Source organism: Bidens hawaiensis, unplaced genomic scaffold (genome assembly GCF_021521415.1).
Source record: "Bidens hawaiensis isolate Kalapana, Puna unplaced genomic scaffold, B.hawaiensis_p1.1 tig00005028_1, whole genome shotgun sequence".
NCBI lineage: Eukaryota > Viridiplantae > Streptophyta > Magnoliopsida > Asterales > Asteraceae > Bidens > Bidens hawaiensis.
Genome location: NW_027491319.1, coordinates 880,248 through 902,458, shown reverse-complemented (window position 1 = coordinate 902,458; position 22,211 = coordinate 880,248). Strand labels below are relative to the sequence as shown.

General features: G+C 34.8%; 2 protein-coding genes across 2 annotated transcripts; both read left to right on the top strand.

Moving 5' to 3' along the window:
* Positions 1–1,759: 1,759 nt before the first annotated feature.
* On the top strand, positions 1,760–4,781 carry LOC143628604 (uncharacterized). The gene is made up of 5 exons (XM_077098152.1): positions 1,760–2,084; positions 2,750–2,799; positions 3,714–3,837; positions 3,919–4,026; positions 4,107–4,781. The coding sequence occupies exons 1-5, from the start codon at positions 1,886–1,888 to the stop codon at positions 4,727–4,729; spliced, it is 1,104 nt and encodes a 367-aa protein (XP_076954267.1). The 5' UTR covers positions 1,760–1,885; the 3' UTR covers positions 4,730–4,781.
* A 1,746-nt stretch (positions 4,782–6,527) lies between these two features.
* On the top strand, positions 6,528–9,553 carry LOC143628603 (uncharacterized). The gene is made up of 10 exons (XM_077098151.1): positions 6,528–6,591; positions 6,707–6,904; positions 6,984–7,183; positions 8,057–8,155; positions 8,246–8,314; positions 8,394–8,534; positions 8,619–8,708; positions 8,789–8,956; positions 9,022–9,100; positions 9,178–9,553. The coding sequence occupies exons 1-10, from the start codon at positions 6,546–6,548 to the stop codon at positions 9,297–9,299; spliced, it is 1,212 nt and encodes a 403-aa protein (XP_076954266.1). The 5' UTR covers positions 6,528–6,545; the 3' UTR covers positions 9,300–9,553.
* Positions 9,554–22,211: the final 12,658 nt, after the last annotated feature.

The window sequence follows — 22,211 nt, the reverse complement described above, 5'->3', positions numbered from 1 at the left end:
AAAGCTCTGATACCACTCTGATAGGAACAAAGCGGCGCGCGGAAGCGAAACAACACACACATGCACAACGATAAACACGCATAAACGAAAATTTAAACGACACAAGAATTTAACGTGGTTCGGTCCCCGCGAGGGGACCTACGTCCACGGGCTGCAACTAGGTTTTCTTATTAGCTCAGAACCAAGATTACAATTACATGATGGGATATATATAATAAACAAGATTAGGGTTAAACATAATTAGGAGCCAAAACCGGGCCTTCTAATAAAACCGGCCCAAAGGCCTTCATAACCCAACACAAGATGCCCCGATGTTTGGGTTCATTACGATTTGTGTCTAATGACCGACTCACATGAGATCACCATAACAACGACGGAGTAGTATTTTAGTTTGTTTTTGAGTTTGGTGGTGAAACAAGTGGTGGAAAACAAGTTATATATAGGTTTCGGGCATCAAAAACCGGTTCCAACGGCTATATTACCGTTGGAACCGGTTACAACGGCTCTATTCTCTCTCAAAAACCGGTTCCAACGGCTATATTACCGTTGGAACCGGTTCCAACGGCTATTTTGTGTCTCAAAAACCGGTTCCAACGGCTATATTACCGTTGGAACCGGTTCCAACGGCTAATTTGACCAATGTTTGACTAATAAAAAAAAACCCGCCGGAACCGGTTTTTTCGGGTAGGAACCGAACCGGTTACAATTAGGAACCGGGTTGGAACCGATGGGGACATACAAATAGGAGAACCGAGTACGATTTTCGGGTACAAAAATACCCAAACCGGGTATTGGGCCAACCGGGTAGGAACTGGAACCGGTTCCGGTTCGGTTCCACCAGTTAGGTTCCGAAACCGGTTTTTTTGTGCACCTCTAATGCGGCCAGGGAAAGTTTGTTTTGTAGTCATTTTAAAGACTGTTAATGTGTTTTTGTCTTTGGTTTCAGCATCTTTTGGCATTTGATTTTGTTTACTTGATTGTGATTTGTATTTAATCCTTCTCATTTTGGATTCATTATGTGATGTGCCTGTTTGCATTTCATTACTCTATTTTATATTGTTTATTATAAAGCAATCATTATTCACAAAAATACAGGTTTAACTATAATTTTGAAATTTAACAATCTCAAGAGTCTTCAAAAACATTTCTATTAGAAAAACATGTCATCCTGGGATGGTGACCTTAAACTTTAAGATACTATCAAGTAAAAAAAGTGTTGATCTTATTCTTGTATAGTTCATATTACATTGTTGCCATTGTTTTTAAACTAAAACACTCATTTTATATGTATAAACTTAATTTATTTTAGTTTATATTTATATTTTAAAAACAAATGCACATGGGTAATCAGTAACAAACACAATGATAGTAGTATTTTTTTAATAATCGAGTAAAGTAAAATCTGGAATAATAATAAAAAAACTGAGGTGCGTGACTTAAGTGGTCCCTTGTTGTGGGGCTGGGCCGCTGGACTAGGCCCTGCAACCCATTCACACGTAACGGATAGGGGCAATGACAATATGAATATCAACACTCTTGTTTTATTTTATTTTTCAAAATTTAAATGTAGATATTTTATTCTCTCTAAACGGTATAAAATCAATTTTAAATAAACATTTATGTATAAAGATTGTATATCTATTGTTTAACTGTTATCCATAAGAGATTTGTGACATTATAAATCATCATGGTTATTAAATATAACATTTGAATTATTATCCGCTTTTCTAAACAAGTTATTCAAAACTACACTTATCTAATCTTTTAGTATATTATTAAAAGATATGTAGAAGTGTCACGAGTCTATACCATATATATCCCCACACCCATCAAACCCCACCAAAAACCATATTCTTTCTTGAATCATAAACACTTTCATTCCACAATGATGAACAAAACACCGACTGTGTTCTATTGTTTCATCCTCACCATCATAGCCACTTCTGTGTTCTTATGGGGAGGACGCGCCACTGCGACAAAACACGAAGATATCGGGATCTACGAGCTCAACAATGGCCACATCTCCCTCAAATGCACCAATTGGGGTGCTGCCATTATCTCTCTTTTTCTTCCTGACAAGAACGGTACACACATGCACTTGTTTCAATCCCATAATCTTTTTGCTCATCCTAATTAATAACAAGATCCTTTTTTCTTTTCTTTTCTTGTTTTGTTTATTATTTGATTCTTTGTTGAATTCCCAGGAATCTTTTTGTGTAGTTTTGTCTTCTTTGAATATGTTTTGGGTTCTTGATTTCCCATAAGTTTTTCGGTGATTCCTATGTGTTTTGAGAAAACTAATAATCATAATATGTTCTTGTTCTTAATCTTGATCCTAGAAGAATGGTACAAAGTACATACACTAAACTCTAACCTCACTTTTTCTGTGTGATTGTTCTTTCTTTTCCTTATTAGAATATTTCCTTTTTGGGACTTTCATCTTTAAGGTAATTATTTGTTTACGTTGAGAAAATTAACATATCATATACACACTAATACACACATTAAATATATCTTTCTGTTTGTGTTTTTTAACTGGCTTTTCATTATTTCAATCTTTCTTTTTGGACCCTTTTTAAGCTCCCAAATATTTTGATAATGCTTGTATATTTTGACAAAATCAACAACATACTAATTTACTCTCTTCTCTGTTTTCCATTTTTTTAATTTATATATAATCAATTTCCCTTAATATTTTGTGATTTTTATGTATTTGAAGGAAATTAACAACCGATTTTGCGTTTTCCAGGGGGATTTTCAGATGTGGTTCTTGGATATGACTCACTTGAGACATACAAGGTGAAGTTTTGGATATTTTTATCTTTAAATAATTTATTATAATTTAAATGAAAGTATAATGTTTTTCTATTATAATTTTCTCGACAGTTTATAGATAAGATTTATACTTATTATTATCCTCATTAAATAACGAGGAACTTTAGCCAATTGAATAAGCCATGGGCCATGAGATTAGGATCGTGGACTATGTAGTACGACACACATAAATGAGATCTTGACTTTTGACTAAATGTATTTTTATCAAGATAGAAAATAAAAGTTCTTAAAACTTTTTTAACTAACATTTGACAAGTATAATAGCTTACATAATTGCATGAGTTTTGTCAAATGTCTATAAAAACTTATATGAGAATACAAAACATAACTTTAAATAGATTATCAACAAAATTTAAATTCCAAGAAATAATAGATTTTTTGGTTAAAAATAAAAAGTCTATGTGCTTTTAATAGTCATCATGCCGATTTTGATATGTTAAGGTATGCTTGATTGGACTAATTTCCATGGATTTTTGCAATAAAGCTCCAATATTCTATACATATGTAAATATGTAAGTACATAATAATCAATTTATAAGAAAAATTCAAAAATATATGATGCCAAGAAACAAGTTGCACCATGTGTCTTTGGAATTGACTCCAAAAGTCTAACGTATCTTGGACAAAGTTATCCTTTGAATATTATGCAACTTAGCATTAAAATATTCTTTCCATCATACTCATATATATTTCATTTTCCAAAACAATTTAATAAATTAAACTATTTTATTTTATTTTTTAAAACAAATTAAATTATCAAGTTCAAGGAAAAATTCAAAAAAATAAAAATAAAAATCTAATATGAACACGCCACTATTTTTTTTATGTTGTGTGCTATAAGTCACACATAACTAACACAACCTTTTATGTTCTTGTAGAATGATACAACCTACTTTGGAAGCATTGTCGGACGGGTTGCTAACCGCATAGGTGGAGCTCAGTTCACGTTAAACGGAACTCATTATAAGTTAGATGCTAACGAGAAACAAAATATGCTTCACGGTACATACTATGATAGTTTTGTGGACTGTGCATTGTACTTAAATTTACATGCTGACTTAGCACACTTTTCTAATATTTCAGGCGGACATCGAGGATTTAGCGACCTAGTTTGGAAGGTCATAAAGCATGAAAAAGATGGCAAATCCCCTAGCATTACATTCACATACGATAGTTTCGACGGCGAAGAAGGTGAATCTTGGTTTCATTAATCACATTGACTAGTTGACTTTTTCGCGTTTTTTTAATGACTTAGTTTAAAATGTTACCAGGGTTCCCCGGAGATCTTAAAGTGATGGTCACATATTCGCTAGTTGGTAAACACAAACTAAGTGTAAAGATGGTTGCAAAACCTGGAAACAAGGCAACGCCAGTTAACCTAGCCCAGCACACGTATTGGAACCTAGGAGGTCACGATAGTGGCGACATCTTATCCGAAAAGATTCAAATCTTCGGGTCCCACATCACGCCAACTAACGACCAACTTATTCCCACGGGAGAGATTGTGTCTGTTAAGGATACCCCTTACGATCTCCTTAAACCGAGTGTGATAAAGAAAAAGATCAAAGATCTTCCTACTGGCTATGATATAAACTATGTTCTAGACGGCGAAAGGGGCAAGAAGATGAAGGAGGTTGCCATTGTGACGGATAAGAAGTCGAAGCGGTCAATGAAGTTGACCTCTGATGCAGCAGGAGTCCAGTTTTACACCGCGAACTATGTTAAGGATGTGAAGGGAAAAGGTGGATATGTGTATCAAGCTCATGCAGGGTTATGTTTGGAGACACAAGGGTTTCCGGATGCGGTTAACCATCCTAACTTCCCTTCACAGATTGTTAATCCCGGTCAAACGTATAAGCATCGTATGTTATTTACATTTTCTCTTGATGCTTAAGTAGGTAGAATGATTAGGTTTCAAAATAAAACATGCTCCTTGTTAACGACTTTTTTGGAGATTTGTTTTTTTAATGTCATTGGTTTATAATAATAAAGATATGATTCATGTTTTGTACTAGCTAGTCAGTTTTCTAATCTTTCTTTAAATATCCTTAATATATGAATTACAAATATTTATTCCTTTTCCAAACTCTAAATCTGTTGGTTGTTTATTTCATTTCTTATTCAACACACAAAATTTCATATCCTTCAAGATTAAAATAAGTCAAAGACATATAACCATCCTTTTATCTTGTCCAATACACCTAAGCATTCCTTTTGAACAAAATTGCTTTCTTGGAGTAGTCTTTAAACATCATAGGACATGCATGACAACAATCATGTGTTGTTCTCCTGGACTGTGCATGTATCGGTCACCACCTGGTTCAAATTTCTGAGTTCTAAGTTAGGTTTTACTAAAAACATCATCTTCATTTTCAGTATTAGACCTATATTTTAGTTCCTATAGCTTAGAAAAGAAATGTTAGAAAGACAAATCCTAACATCTTAAAAGTGTTTAAATGGGACATCTTTACAAACTTTAGCCTAGAGTGGATTATGAAAATTATTTATAAACTCTAAGAGCTTCTCCAATAACGATGCTCAAATACAGTTGCGACAGTTGCATGAAAGGCAACCGGCAAAACTCAAAAAGACCACACGCCTCTTATAACACTCTAAATTTCCAAAAAAGAGCTCTCTCCTTTCTCTACTACCCATCCAACACTCTTTCTTTCACAACACCTGTTTCTGGACGTTTATAAACAAGAACGTTGCTTCTTTGTCTCTCTTTTACATCACACCTTCTCTTCTTAAAAACACCCCGATACGTTCATTCTCTAAATAATTAAACTGATTATTCCCTACTAAATATCTTTAGGTGTGTTCATCATAATGAAAATGTGGCAAATTGAAAATAAATGATGAGAAAAATGACCCATAAGAAGAGAGAGGGGGGGGGGGGGGGGGGTTGTCATATTTTGAACATGACCATAAACGACCGATTTAAAAGAGAGCTCGACATTTTCAATAATTAGAGATATGATGAAGTCACTTTAAAGTTTAAAGTTATCATAATCCAATACCTGTTATGATTTATTCACGATTTTTGTATGACACCCTTTTCGTCAAACCAATCATATAACTTTATTCCCTCAATAGTATATCTAAGTAGTTGTTTTGGTGTTATAAATACCATGTCTTGTAACAAGTAATTTGAATCAAAAGTTATAGAATTCTAATTACCATCTACTTTCTATTCTCTTTCTTTATTATCTCTTCAAAAACAAAAGAATAACAACATTAGTCTTGTTATAGTTAGAAGTAAAATTATAACAATATCTATATTTCTAATTTATTTGTGTTTATCTTGTATACCTTGGTTGCTTTTAAATACCTTAGGAACTTTTGTTAAGTTGATTATTAACATTTTAGTTTGCTTTTTCTCTTCTTATTTTGTGTTTTTTTGAGATTAAGTTTTGTCTTGAATAAAACAACCCGCCAATAATATAATGTCACATGTTTTAACCCCACAACAACCTGAAATAGAAGTGGCGGTGTACCCAACCCATTTCCCTTACTCCCACAACCTTTTGTCACTTGTAAAACCGCTGCCTACAACTCTACAACGCACCGAAAAATCAAGGTGGTCACGTGAATACAGTACTCGGGCAAGCTCGCGTGAAGCGAGTAGGGCCCGTCCACTCGCTTAAAAAAACGTTATAAAAAGGTGTAGAATTGCATAAAAAAATAAAAAAAATAGCAAATAACAGAATATGGGTGCTCTATCCCTTTGTCCTCCACTCCAATTCACCATTCAAGGTTGTGTTTGCTAGTTAGTTTGTTGCATCATTATTGATAATATCAATCAATCAATCGATTATATTATGCATTTGATAATAATAATGTCAATCAATTTTATTATTGTTGTCAGGAGGCAAAATTAAGAGTCGTCGATTGATGAATTCTGCTGCTGTGAAAACCAATCCGATGACAGAGAATAATAATAATAAGGAGAAGAAAGAGGTGTGGATATGGACGGAGAAGAAGGAGGTGATGACGGCTGCTGTTGAAAGAGGGTGGAACACTTTTATCTTCTCTTCTCTTAACCGTCACATCGCCACCGATTGGTCTTGTAACTCACTCTTGACTCTACTATGCTAATTCACATCTATTAATATATTGATGATTTAATTGGTGTTATCTGCATGCAGCCATTGCTTTCATATGTCCTCTGTTTATTGAAGAACAACAGAATAATAATAATAATAATAATAATAGGGTGGTTGTTAATGAGGATGCTAAATTGATTGCCACATTTTCTGAAATATCATCTCCTCAACAATTGGAGCAACTTCAGCCACTGCATGAATCTGCAGCAGATAATGTTATTGTTCATCTGTTGGATTGGCAGGTATGCTTCATCTCCTTTTTATTTTTACATATATTAAAAAGACCTTAAACGAGCCAAGGCTCGAGCTCGGCTGTGAAGTGTTAACTTAATGCATAGAATTCCAAAAGAGGTATGACTCAAAAAATGCACAAGGCTCCTTAAGGTTTGATGGGCCTAAACGAGTTTCCCATACAAGACTCGAGCTCGGGCTTGATAACTAAGTGAGCTTTATTTGAGGCACGTGCTCGTCGAGCTTATTATCAATCCGAGTTCAAGTAGCTTGCGAGCAGCTCGGCTCGTTTGCACCCCCGTGCACAGTCAACTGGTTATCAATTGATGTTAGTTTATGCCATTTGCAAACCTTCTAAAAATTTATCAATAAACATTGATGTAACAGCTCATCAATTAAGTTAGGAAAAATGACATGAATGGCCATTTTGACCAAGTTTTTTTTAGCGTTAATGCTAGATTTACCAACTTTTTGGAAACATAATCCTTTAAACAAATTCAAAGTATTACACTTATGCCAACAAATCTTAGCCCAATAAACACATGACATGACACTGGTCATCTACTTGCATGACAACATGTGGCAGTGCAAACGGAGATATGCATGCACACACTTCAGTCTTTACCCAATGAAGTGACATGGCAGCGCAACTGTATTATATTAAAAGTTTTTAAGCCCCCAATGGGTAGATGACACTTCAGCCAATGGATGATACGCGGCACTGTGGCAGCGTGAATGGCAGTTTTTTAGGCCAAAAAGGCGATATTTTTATCGATTTGGTCAAATGGCTGTTTAGGTCAAATGTCTAGTCAAAATGGTCATTTAGTGATTGAAGCAAACAGACTTACACCCTGTTATTTAGTTACTGATTTTATTGTTTGTAGGTGATTCCTGCAGAGAACATAGTTGCAGCATTTCATGGTTATCACAAAACAGTCTTTGCAATCTCAAAAACTCCTTCAGAAGCACAAATTTTTCTAGAGGTAAACCTTTAAGACAAAAAGATAATAACCATGAGATGCATTTAAATCCAAATTTGACTCAGTGAAGTTTCATTATTAGTCTTTTTGTAGGCATTGGAGCAAGGTTTAGGAGGAGTAGTTTTGAAAACTGAGAATGCTGAAGATGTCGTTGAGCTAAAGGTACAGTTTTAAACTTTAAATACCATCAAGTTTCTAGTGAATCGTCGCGTCCTACTCTTGTATAAGTTGACTTTATCAGGGTTACTTTGACCGAAAAAGTCAAGAAGGAAGTCAACTGGGGTTGACCAAAGCTACTATTACTAGTGTTGAAATGACTGGTATGGGTGATAGAGTTTGTGTTGATCTATGCAGTATTATGAAACCTGGTGAAGGTGTTCTGGTACTCTCAAGACTCACCCCTTCATCTTTTCTGTTTTCTTTAAGTAATTTTTTTTAAGTAAAATTTTAAAATATTTTCTTGTAGGTTGGATCTTTTGCTAGAGGATTATTTCTTGTTCACTCAGAGTGCTTGGAGTCAAACTACATTGCCAGTAGGCCTTTCCGAGTCAACGCAGTGCGCTTTTTCCCCCCGCAAATTATTAATTTACATCAATTGTTTATCATTAGTGATTAATATATAATCGACATTAACAGGGGCCCATTCATGCCTATGTGGCGATTCCAGGAGGTAAAACATGCTACCTTTCAGAGCTTAAGACTGGGAAAGAGATCCTTGTAGTTGATCAAAGTGGCATACAACGAACTGCAGTAGTCGGTCGTGTAAAGATCGAGACCCGACCATTAGTTATTATAACTGCTAAGGTCCATTAAATGTTTAATCGGTTCGGTTTTTTATTGTATTATGTTTTGACTTTGCGGTTTCACAGATTGATTCAGATGAGGAAACCTGTTACAGCATTCTTTTGCAGAATGCTGAGACTGTTGGACTTGTACCAGCCAACAAAGGTTTATGTTTTTAAGGCTCAATTCATATGAGTTATATGTAAAATGTCTGGATGGTTAATAGATTTGATTTGGTGTAGGAAATGAAGCAACAGCAATCCCAGTGACATCACTGAAAGTTGGTGATCAAGTGTTGCTGAAATTACAAGGCGGTGCTAGACATACTGGTATAGAGATTCAAGAGTTCATCATTGAGAAATGAATTCATTGATTTGTAATTTTGTATTATGTATTCTTGAGTTTTAATTGTCTTGTTTGTGACAAATAAAAAGCAGCAAAAAAGAAGTGCAACCAATTAACCATAAACATTTAACACTAAAGATGCAAACATAACAAAAAAGGGGGCTCATTAATACCATAAAACAAAACATCACCAATTCATCAATTAGTAATTTTATAATCTTTACCTAATCATGACATCAATGAAAGCTATCGGACCGGTTTTCGAGACTGGTAAGGTTGGTCTGATAACTTGGTGAGCTAGAATTGACAAACTCCTAACCGGCTGCCCTATCAGCTGTCGTCTCGATCCATTTCTACTACTCAAATTACTTCCAGCACACTCTGACTGCATGGCCTGAAAATAAGGGGAAGAGCAAGCCATGTCCTTAAGATTTGGGAGGGGCTTTAGAGCTTCATGAGCCTCACTCACGAGTGGTCTAGCCTTGGGGTCATGGCTAAGACAAAGGGTGGCTAATTGGGCTGCCTTTTGTGCACCTCTTATTGAGAACCAACCTTCTAGTCGAGGGTCTATTAACATGTAGAACCGTCTTCTCTCCCCAAGATAAGATCTAGCCCATTCCACGAGGTTATGCTCACCATTGGGCCAGTTTTTGTCCATTGATCTCCGCCCGGTTATCATCTCAAGTAACACCATCCCGAAACTATAAACATCACTCTTTGATATCAAGTGACCTACAATTCATCACATCATATTAAGTATAAGAAAACTATAATGACCATTTTATCCTCAAGTTCTAGTACTAGAAAACATAAACATGCTGGTCATCACATACTCGGGAGCAGCATAGCCGTATGTACCCATCACTCGAGTCGGCACGTGTGTCTTATCACCTTCCGGCCCGTCTTTGCAAGTCCAAAATCAGAAAGTTTTGCATTATAGTCCTGAAAACAACCTGTTACACTTCTCACAATAATATTACGGATAATAATATAAAGCTTTTAAAGAACCACAAACCGCATCAAGGAGAATATTTGATGTTTTAAAATCCCTATATATAACGGGTCTTTCTTCCGGCTTCCTCATGAAGGAAAGCAAGACCCTTTGCAGCCCCAAGTGCAATTTTCACTCTCATAGCCCAAGGCAGGGGCAGTGACCCTATTTATATTATAAAACTTTAGAATTAATATTGTCAATAGAAAGGACATTGAAGTGTTAAGTTAAAACAAACATTTTACATACTTCTGAATAAATGGTTTTCTAGGCTTCCATGAGGCATAAACTCATAAACAAGCAGCCTTTGATCATCCTCAATGCAATAGCCGATCAACTTAACCAAATTTGGATGAAGGAGATCACCAAGAAAGTCAACATCTGCCTGCAAAAACCAAATAAAAAAAAAACCGTTATCCGACCCGTGCATTTCACCATTAGTTTCAGGAAAGATGAATAATCGAAGGGTATCATTTGTTGATTTTCTTTCAGCTGGTTCACATAATATACACACAAATAAATGACTGTTTAAATGAAATAAGTTTCTAATTTAAGATTGTTACTTTTCAAGTAGTTTTAGGATTTTTTTTTGAAAATAGGAAGAAGCAAAAGGATAACATTGGTTTTAGGAGAGAGAAAACTTGTATTAGGAAAATAGAAGATCCGTCATTTAAAATGACGGATGTCAACAAACACGTACGCTCTGTCAGATCTTGTCTGGTGAGGTGGACGACTACCAGGTGTTCCGCCATTTCAAATGGCGGATCACGAATATTTTATTCGTGTTCCGCCAATTGAAATGGCGGATGTCAATTTTGGTGAAAATAGTATATAATAACGTTATTTAAAAAATAAAAAGTGTATTTAACATTAAACACTAATATATGTAATTTTGATTAAATACGTTTTTTCTTTTTATTATTTATTAGTTTTTGAAATATCATTATTTAAAAAAAATACAAAATTTAATATTAAAAAGATTTTTTTATTAACAACACAACCATGTGTAATTTTAATATTTTGATAGACATCCGCAATTTGAAATGGAAGATGTAATCTTGACATCCGTCATTTCAAATGACGGAAGTGAATAGTGTACTTTCTGGCTTATTTGACCACACACTACCTTTTTCTTTTTATTATTACTTATTTTCCTATAAAAAGTTAATATTAAGAAATATTTTTTTCTTAAAATTACATAATATATGTAATTTAAATATACATTTTTTATTATTTATTATTTTCAAAATAACATTATTTAAAAAAAATAAAAATTAATTTTAAAAAGATTTTTTTTATTAAAAACAATACATGTCCATCAAAATATTAATCACACATGTTGGTGTTTTTAATTAAAAAAAATATTTTTAACATTAAATTTTATATTTTTTAAATAATGATATTTTGAAAAATAATAAATAATTAAAAGAAAAAACGTACTTTATCAAAATTACATGTAAGTCCCGAATCTGAATCACTACAATATGATATCAACTAAACGAGTATTGGTGCGGAATACCAACACTCGGTGAATCAAGAATACGAATAATAACAGTAAAGGTAACGCGGGATTGCTTCAAAACACACGTATATTATTGAATACGTCAGGTGCTTAAGCACTTACAATACTTGAAAAAATAGGAATGAACAACCATAACCCTATACATCACATCTCTATATATAGGGATAACAACCAAAGGCCGGCCGACGCACCAAAAAGCCCACCGAGAACACAAAGGTGTTCTCGGTTTACATGTGCACCCAAAACCCAAGCCCAAATAACTAGTACTAATTACAATCAAGCTCAAACCACAAAACTAGGCCCAACAATATCCCCCTTGGTTTGTAGCTTTATCTTTACTCTTCCTCCATGTAATCAAGATCCGCATCCTTCAACCCTCCAGCCCAAAATTTGTTATTGATGATAGATGCCACCATGTGTGTGTATTCTTTGGCGGCTGTTTCAAAAAGACCATCAGCAACAATCTGATGCGTACTGAGTGTCTTGATGTCTCTCATGAAATTTCAATAGATCCTTAGGGTCAACAAAGCGATATTGACCTTTCCCCTTTTGTAGCTTGACAACAGTTGTAGCAGTAAAGGGATCAAAGAACCAGAATCTCATGTTGTCCAATGTATCATCGGGAAAGGCACCAGGTACAGGAATGTAAGTAGCTTTCTTTGTGGGAGGCCACATCACATTCACCATAGTTTTCCCAGTTCGTGGATCCAGGACTCCTTTGGCTTTCTTCAGGAAAGATTCAGCAGTCAGCATATTTGGAATGCCTTTATCAACTTGACGCTTGAGAAAGTTCCAGAAATCTGTGCCCCGTTTGTCGTGTGATGGATTGGAAAATGGAGCATTTATTAAGTCACTCAAATCAACTTTAGTCCAAGAACCAAAGTCCTTCATCTTTCTGTAGTACTCCATTGTCCCTGACTTTCTCTTGACCCACCACATGCTCTTATCTGCATCAAAACCCCATGATAGAACTCCCGATCGATCACCATATTTGTCAGAGAACCCCTTCTGAAGTGTAACAACATATCTCTCTGGGTGATCTGAAGATACAACATTTTGATATGAGTTCTTCATTACCAGCAGCTTCTTCTTTCCCTTCTCAAGCAACTTCTTAATTCTGTCAGACTTCTCTTTTGTAACAGATGGTGCATCCAAGTAACGATTCAGAGAAACTGATTCTTCTTGTCGACTGACACCAATGTTATCGTCTGGATGAGCATTAGAATCTTTTTCTTGATCAGTAGTTGGAGCTCGATGTACCATATCTTCATTACTTTTGAACTCATCTCCAAACTTTTGAAATAGCCTTTGTTGAAGATCGAGATACATGGCAGTTAGGCCTCCCATTCCAGACTGCAATTCTTTAATCTTGGAGTCTTTGTCTGAATTGCTGGCCTCAAGCTCCTGAATACGAACATCCTTAATTACCGAATCCTGCTCGAGTTCAAAAACTCGTCGTTGCAGAGCCTGAATATCCACAGGAGCATTCTCAAGAACCACTCCTTTTCCCTTGTTCTGAAGAAAGGCTTCCTGCATGGCAAGAATTTGAGCAACCTTATCTGAAACACCCGAACTTGACTGACCATGAACAAATTGACTAGATGGCCCAGAGGGGATATTTGCAGCGTTAGTGTGCGGAATTTCTGCTTCAAAATCAAAGTCATCACCGAAATCACTGGACAATAGTTCCATAAATGTTGGCTCAGTAGTAGATGTAACTGGTTCAGTTTGTGATTCTGGGACGTGTGATTCTGATTGATCGATGACTTGTTGAGGACTGGAGGTTGATTCTGGTGCTGGTGTGATTGTTGGTGTTGGTGCAGATTTGGTTGTTTCAACTTCACTGGCCAACTCTCTTGATTTCAAATCATCTCTCTTTCGTTTATGATGAATGAGATCAGCAGTTGGCTCTTCTTCATAGTCTTCCTCAGCATCTTCAGTAACTGTCGAAGGAGGCTTCCGAGCAGTTGACTGAAATAGGACTTTAGCAGCTTCGAGGGCTTTTAATCTTTCATCATCTGTAAGAGTACTTGGCTGGCGAGGCTCTTCTTCCACATCTTCATCATCGGAGATCTCAAACGTAGCAGCACGTGGTTGAGTGGGTACCACGTGTTCATCAGCAACCTGAGCTATGATAGGCTCAGTTTCGGTCTCAGCAAAATGACCGAATTTTTCCAGGGGTCTCAATCCCCTGTAGACTATTTTGGCCCCTTTTCTTGACTGCTTCATTAACCCAAAGGAGTTGGGTCCCATTGTCTTCATATCCAAGGTCTCAACAGTTTTAACCAAATCAGTGTAATGAGAGTCAAAGATCATCTGCAAGAACCTTGGGTACATCAAAAACATCTCCTTCTTCTTTGCCCTGAGATTGCTCATCATTTCATTGAAGACGGATTTGGAATAGTTGTAATTCCAACCCATGATCAGAGCAGCAATGGTGGACATTTGAGTGTGACTGATCTCATCTGAGCCCCCCTTTCTTCTCGAGACGCATGTGAAGAACGTGTGCAATAGATATCTCTAGTAGGGGTGAAACAGCTTCTTGATTGCCGGTGGATAAGTGTCTTCATACCCCATTCTAGTAATTACTTCAGTGACCTCGGCTGTAGAATACTCTGTTGGGTAGTCGGGTTGATCCCCAAACAGAAGTACCTCTCTGATAATTGCTTCAGTAACGGTAATAGGCTTCATCTGAATCTTGGAGTCGATTGAAAACACTCCATTTGCCCCTTGAACTGATCTTTGCGTTCTTCCAGAAATCAGTAACCATCTTCTTGCAGATGACAGGATTCTCACGAAGAGCATGAGAGATCCTTCAAGTGTTGAGTCCAACAATCATCGACTTGAACTCCTTGTGAGCTAGTGGCGGGTCATACAGGTGACCAGTTATATTATGAGTGTCTACAAACTTTAACGGATTTTGATCAGTCATATCGGCACCAAACTTAACAAATTAGATAGTGGTAATGGATATCTGAACTGTAAATTAAGAAGAACACTTGGATCATTTAGCAAAGGTGGGCTCAAAAGAACTTGTGACATTCCAAGCACCTTGGAGTGGCCCAAAATAATACCACAAAGAGGATCTGGGCCCAAACAATGAGAATTGGGCCTGGCAGGGGGGGGATCTCGGTCAAGTGAGATGGTTCTCGGTCAACAAAAATCAATGAAGATTAACTAAGAACAAGGTTTCTCGGTTAGCATAGTTAACCGAGAACAAAGGTTCTCGGTTAGCATATTTAACCGAGAACAAGGGAGTTCTCTGTCAAAGAATGGTCGAGAACAAGATTTATAACAATATATGGGAGTTCTCGGTCAACGAAAGTCAAGCCGAGAACTCCATGCCAGCTGGGACAGAGAACCCCTTGGGTTCCACCTTGGAATTTGTGGAGTCATCTTCAACCCACCGGGATCCCCAAAGACCGCCATTAGACCTGAAACATACTGGTTAGGATCAACCGAAAAATTCAAAATCAAGGCAAATATATCCATTAACATCCCAATTACATCAATGGTCAGTTCAATAGGTCATCTGTAAAGGCGCTTTATGAGGCCACAACGATAGATCTTAGTGACATGTAATCCTCATGTAATTATATCCAGTACCTGCTAATCACAAAACACACTTAAAGCTTTTATTAGTGAAAATATTTTGACTTTGGCAAAGATGATTGAAGAAGATGATTTCGGCTGATAGAGTTTGGGGTTTTAAAAGAGTAATAAGAATAAAAAAATAGAATCTTGAAAGAGTACTTATACTCAGATTGGATGGGCCGAAAACCCTTCATTGGGCCGAAAACCCTTCATTGGGCTTAACATAAACCGAAAACCAAAACAGCCCAATAAATTCATGACCCATAACAGGATCCAAAGCATTCAAAAGAAAAAAAACCAAGTTTGACAAAATATAATTTACACATACGTTTCGAGGAGAGTAATTTCGAGGAAAAACAAAATTTGACAGGATAAAACAAAAATACAAATAAAATCAAATTATCTTCACCAGAAAACAACTCCCTTTATATTTAACGTCGGGATCAAATTTCAGTTCTTCGTAAAACTGCCGCCTTTTTTTTTATGAAAAGATCCGAACATGGAATCATATCGTTTAAGAGGCTGTCACAAGGATTCTTGTTCAGCATTATTATGACATCTAAGAGACAGATTGATAATGTGTATCCCATACTTAGCATGATCTTTCATCGCATCAGTGATATGATTAAGGTTCAGTTAGGCATAAAGCTTAAATGGACATCACTCATGGACCTGTGATGCCTTTTATCTCTTCTAAAAGCGTATTTGGCTTTCCCCAGATCACCCTAATTTGACTTCAACCCCCTAGTGCTTGATCAAAATAATTTATATACAAAGCATGGCTTAGAATTAAGGTTGAACGTTGGACTTAGTGCCAGTAAACTGACAAGCCTTTCATTCGAGACATGACAGGACTTACTTGTGTGCCCCCATCTCTGTAGCTCTAGTTTGAACCCTTGAAGCCTTGATAGAGAAATAAATTCAATAGACATAAATTACTTCAATCACAATTTTTTTAATAACAATAGTAGTAGCAATAGCTTGACTGTACAATATTTTTGGTGATCAAGACACTAACGGGCTCGTGTATGACTGGGTAATTGCTCTGCCTATCATTCGGAGAGATGTATCTGGAGACATGCACCTGACTTCAAAATGACTCTCCACATTAAGTTTAGCAAATTTAGTTTATATCACTTTAACTTTTACGCATCGTGGAAAGTACCATACACATCAATGACTGTTCTAGAGCCTTTTAAGCCTAATAACTTCACCCGTTAGGCACACAGAAACAATTTATCTATCACTTTCCAAAGGTTGGATCAACTTCCATTTGAAAATTTTAATGCTTCTAAAAAGCTATTAACTGAATAGTGATATCACTTCCCAGAGAATTAAGTAAAACACACGCGTTAAGCATTCAGCTCTCAAGGTACTATCATGAAATTATAAAGTGACAGTGTCTAATTAATTTATTTATTATCAAACAACATTTAAATAAAACAAAAATAAAGAAAATTACAAATACAAAACCAACTATTCTTGTATATATTTATTGTAACATTCGTTACTTTTCAAACCCGAAAACCCGACCCATTTTAAATTTTCGGTTTTGTTTTTATTTAAATTTATATATTTTTATAATATTATTAATTAATCTCAATTTTCGTTAATGTATTTTATGTGATTATTTCTATGCAATTATACATTTCACCACCCTTGTAGTATTACATACTTATTTAAAACATTCATAATCAAGATCAAATATTTATGTACATGTCCCATGCAATTTACTAGAATTATTATTTAACTACAACTACTACTTTTATTATTTATAATAATTATTATTGTTAATTTTATTATTATCATCATCTTTTCATATGTTACTTAACTAATAAAAACTAATGAATGTTTTAATTCAATAAAATTTATTAAAACAGTTAAACCTTTTGAATACCCTATTAAACATTTTTTAATTTGTGTTTTAATTATATTAAATATGATTAATTTTCATAATTTCCTTAAGACATAACAACTTTATATTTTCAATATAAAAGGAGGACAAATCCTCCATTATTTTCACACCTCAATCCATTTTTTTCTTAAGTTTAAGAGCACTAACAAGTAAGTTGTTACCATTTCAAGCATTTTATAGCTTTTGTTTTGATTTTATCTTGAATGTTCATACTTGTTCATAAGTTGTCCTTCATGATCATGTTACTTTTATCATAAAAATATTATATCTTGGTTTTAAGAATCATTATGATCATGGATATCCAAGATGAACACTTTGATTTTTCTAAATCTTGGATCAAGTCTAGTTATTTCGCAAGAACAAACATGAATATATATATTTATCTAAATCTTATGATTCGTTGATCATCATAACTTATAAACTTTCTTTTTAAATAAGATTATTTATAAAAATTTCTTTTATTTAAAATATTTTACAATTGATACAACATACTTCATATCTTTGAATTAATAATTGAGTTAATTAATTATTGTTTATTTTATTTCAACATAACTACTATTTATAATTTTCTTTAAGAGAATTCATGCAAAACATTTAAGTTAATTAATTAATCATAAATTGTTATTAATATTATTATTTAATCTTATATTAATAAGTTATAATTATTTGTCTACAAATCATTCTTCAACTAATAAACATCAAATGATTTATATAAACTTTATTCATTTTTGTTAAACTCATTAAAAATCCCCACGTCCCCATTTACCATAAGTTAATTAACTTTATAATTTCGGTAGCTAGTCCTTGATTTTTGTATCTTCGTTATTATTTTTAGTTTCGTGAGATTCAATTGCTTCGTTTGTTAACTCGCTTTCGGTTATCATTTCAAGTTGTCTCTATTATCAAAGGTGAGTTTCTCACACCTCCTTTTTATCATTTTTAAACTATTTTGGCGGTAGCATATATCCTATTAAAGTTCCAATTTCGATTATTTATTATTTACAAACTACAATTCGCATCATGGACTTGTGTGCTTATTTGCTACTTTCTCAAATATTACGTGCATGGATTTCTTCGATAAGTATGATCATACGCCCCCGTTTGCACTCAGGACCATTGTTTCCAGTGGAAAAGGGACTCTGATCTGAGTACGTTGGTGCACAATCCCAACTGGAAAAGACCTTCATTTATTCTTTACACTCATGGACCATTGTTCATTTATTCTTTACACTCATGGACCATTGTTTCTAGTGTAAAGAACCCTTATGTGTTTTTCACAAGTTTTCATGGAATTGTATGGTTTTTATGTAGTATTTAAACTGTGTGAACTCACCAACTATTCAATTAGTTGACTTTATTTTATATATATATGCTACAGGTACTTTCATTAGAGGATGAAATGAAGAGGATACTAGAAGTTAGGTTATCTAGATAATAAACAGGAAGATGTTTGTTTTGTTCCTTTTCCCTTGTGCTTGTTCATTTGAAATAACTTGTGTACTTGATGCTTTGTAATAAATTAATGATAATATTGTCACTTAATAGTGTCACATGTGTTTTGGGCAATCTGTACGTCACACTCAGGCGTTTCCGCTTTATCCGGGGTGTTACATTTATTATCCTAAATTCATCTCCAGGTGAGCTTCAGTTCGATAAGCAATCCAAATCTATAACCTGCAAATGCATACAAAATATATATTTGTCAACAATACATGTTGAGTGAGTAGATCACCAGTCTTGACACAAACAAAAAATGGTAATGTATAATGATATAAATGAATGAATAAAAATAGGCAAAACTGTTATCTTTGAGTATAAACAATGAAATCGTTAAGAAAGTAATGAGTGTCGGTGAAAACATTGCTAATGCGATCGGGCTCCGGCCACTACGACGTTCGTATGATCGTACTATAATGAGATTATGTTATAGTATATGTTCGATAAGCAATCCAAATCTATAACCTGCAAATGCGTACAAAATATATATTTGTCAACAATACATGTTGAGTGAGCAGATCACCAGTCTTGACACAAACAAAAAATGGTAATATATAATGATATAAATGAATGAATAAAAATAGGCAAAACTGTTATCTGTGAGTATAAACATTGATATCGTTAAGCAAGTAACGAGTTTCAGTGAAACCATTGCTAATGCGATCGGGCTCTGGCCACTACGACGGTCGTATGATCATACTATAATGAGATTATGTTGGACCTATCCGAATGCGATTCAAGTAAACAAGTAAGCTAATAGCAAGTAACAGACAGTCATTCAGTTGATAATTAACAACACAAAGATCACAGTTTGCGTTTGAGAAATAATAAGATAAATAATTTGATAAATGATACGCAAGTGCCCCCAAAGCATTTGAAAACAAGTAAATTAGGGGAGTGATTACTCACATGATCGGATGAACGAAATATAAGTGATGATGATGAGAGAAGTAAACCATTCGGGATATACCGTCAAGGATTCCTAGTTAAATAATATGAATTAATAATTAAAGATATAATATGATTTAATAAATTAAGACTTCGATGTGATTTGAGTTATGTTGTGATACGAGAAAATGTTAACTTAGAGGGGTCGGTTACGTAAAATTAACATTCGTTTATTATTATATTAATTATATTAACTAAAATTCATCCAAATATATAAAAAAACAATAACAACAAAACTGGGTCAGGGGGGTTTGAACCCGCGCCCCTGACCGGCACACATGCACTAAACTAAACCGCCTAGGGTTCGTTTGTTGAAAGTGTGAAACTATTAATTTATAAGCAGAAACCAGATTATCCCCAAAATCAAACAAAACCCTAGAATCTGAAATCAATTGATATACGTCGTTTTCGTTTAAATAAAGTTAGGGTTAACTATAAACATATTAAAACAATCACTATGAATATATTAATTACCTAATACACTGATAAATTGATGATGGACGGCGAGGCTAAGGCTGTGGCATGAACTCGAACCCAAACTGAATACTGAGGCTTATGATAACAAATTAATCATAGGGTTATTGATCGCAGGGTGTCCAGAAGCGTATATGCAAGTTTAATTGATTTACTATTGCTTCCATATCATAAATTACCAAACTAACGAAGACGGTGGTGTATTTTAATCAATACAAATCGCGTTTTGATCTTATCACCAATTATAACGGGGATTAGGACGGTTTTAAACCTACCAAAGATAAGGACGAATCAATTTTTGATTACAAACGAAGGTTAAGGTGCAAGTTACACAAAATGGGTTACGGGTTTGGGTATAAAACGGGTAAACTGGTTCTGGTTCAAAAAAAAATATATAATTCAAATTTGCATATTGGTCCTTGTAGTTTGAGAGTGCAAAACTATTTGGGTAAATGTTTAGTTTAGGGTTAAAGTTGTACATGTTTCAAAGTTAATTAAATATATTAAGTATATATAATAAACACATAGAATAATATAATAATTACTTGAAAAACGAAATAATTAAATTAATAAAATTTTCCAAGCACAAAAGCGGGTCGGTTAACGGTTATAAAATTTTAGCTTGAAAACCCGAGTTGTTACATCGGATATATGGACCTTTCGGATAGTAGATTTCACTATCCAAATCCGAAATTTCGGATATCCGATCGGATAGTGGATCATATATCTGAAATCTAGAAATAAAAAAAAAATATTTTAAAAATAAACTTACACATTTCATGATCCAACTTTTCCAATCCAACAAACTAAATACAAATTGTAAAAGTTACAAACAAAAAAGTAAATAACACATGATGAGACGATTGACGAAGTCTGGTGGTGCCGATTGACGAACTGACGAGGCTGTAGTGGTGGTGATTGATGAACTGACGTGGCTGTGGTGGTGCCGATTTACGAGGGCTGTGGTGACAACAGTGAGAAGAGGGCTGGAGGTGGTGAGTGGTGGCGGACTGACGCTGAGAGACGAGAAAGTGGAGCTACTGCCTGTTGCAGTGTTGGAGTGTTTGGTAGACTGGTTTAGATATGGTTGAAATGGAAGAACAAAAAGAGAAGTGGCGGGGCTGCAGATTTGAACAAAAGGAGAATAAGGTTTGATAATAACTTTTTATATTTGATATATAAAATAATATTATAAAATATTAAATTTAATATTTCGGATAGTTCAGATATCCGAAATATCTAAGAATTACTATCCGAATGAATCCGAATCCGAATTTTCGGATATTTCGGATTCAGATTTTTGGATATTTTGGATTCAGTTTCGGATTAGGATATTTCTAGACGTCCCTACCTGCTAGGGGCTGCTGCCCCTAGGACCCTGCTGCAAGGGGCACTGCCCCAGGACCCTTGTTCGCGGGGTTTTACTAACCTAGAAACTTGATTTGACTAGGGGTAGTTAAGTGACATTTGTAAATTGTTAAACAGTTAGTACGTCTTGCCCAAATGAGAAGAGGTGTGGGACCTTTATAATATATGTGCAAGAGTTAGGGAGGCAGACCCTTATAATATTTGTGCAAGAATGTATGAACAATTGTATGATTATGTAAGAATGTGTAAGACTGAATATATATACATGTAAAAGGTATGAAATTAAGTATAGGTCAAGGGTAAGAATAGTTCCTCTGGATACGAATATATATGATAAATGTGTAAGATTAATATGTGACTTGTTAAACTAGAATTCACTCAGCGTAACTGACTTTTAGTATGCACACATGTGAGTAGAATGAAACAGCTGGTTTGAGGTGGGACACATGGGCATCGAAGAATAAAGACGGGCATATGAGGAAGAAAAAGTCATGTTATGTTTTATGTTTTGAATTTGAAAGACAAGTGTTAATGTTATTAGGAAGAGTTTTTCATATTTGTAACAAATGGTTGAAGTTTTTATTATTCCCCGTAAGTTTTAATTCACTACGATATTTAGAAT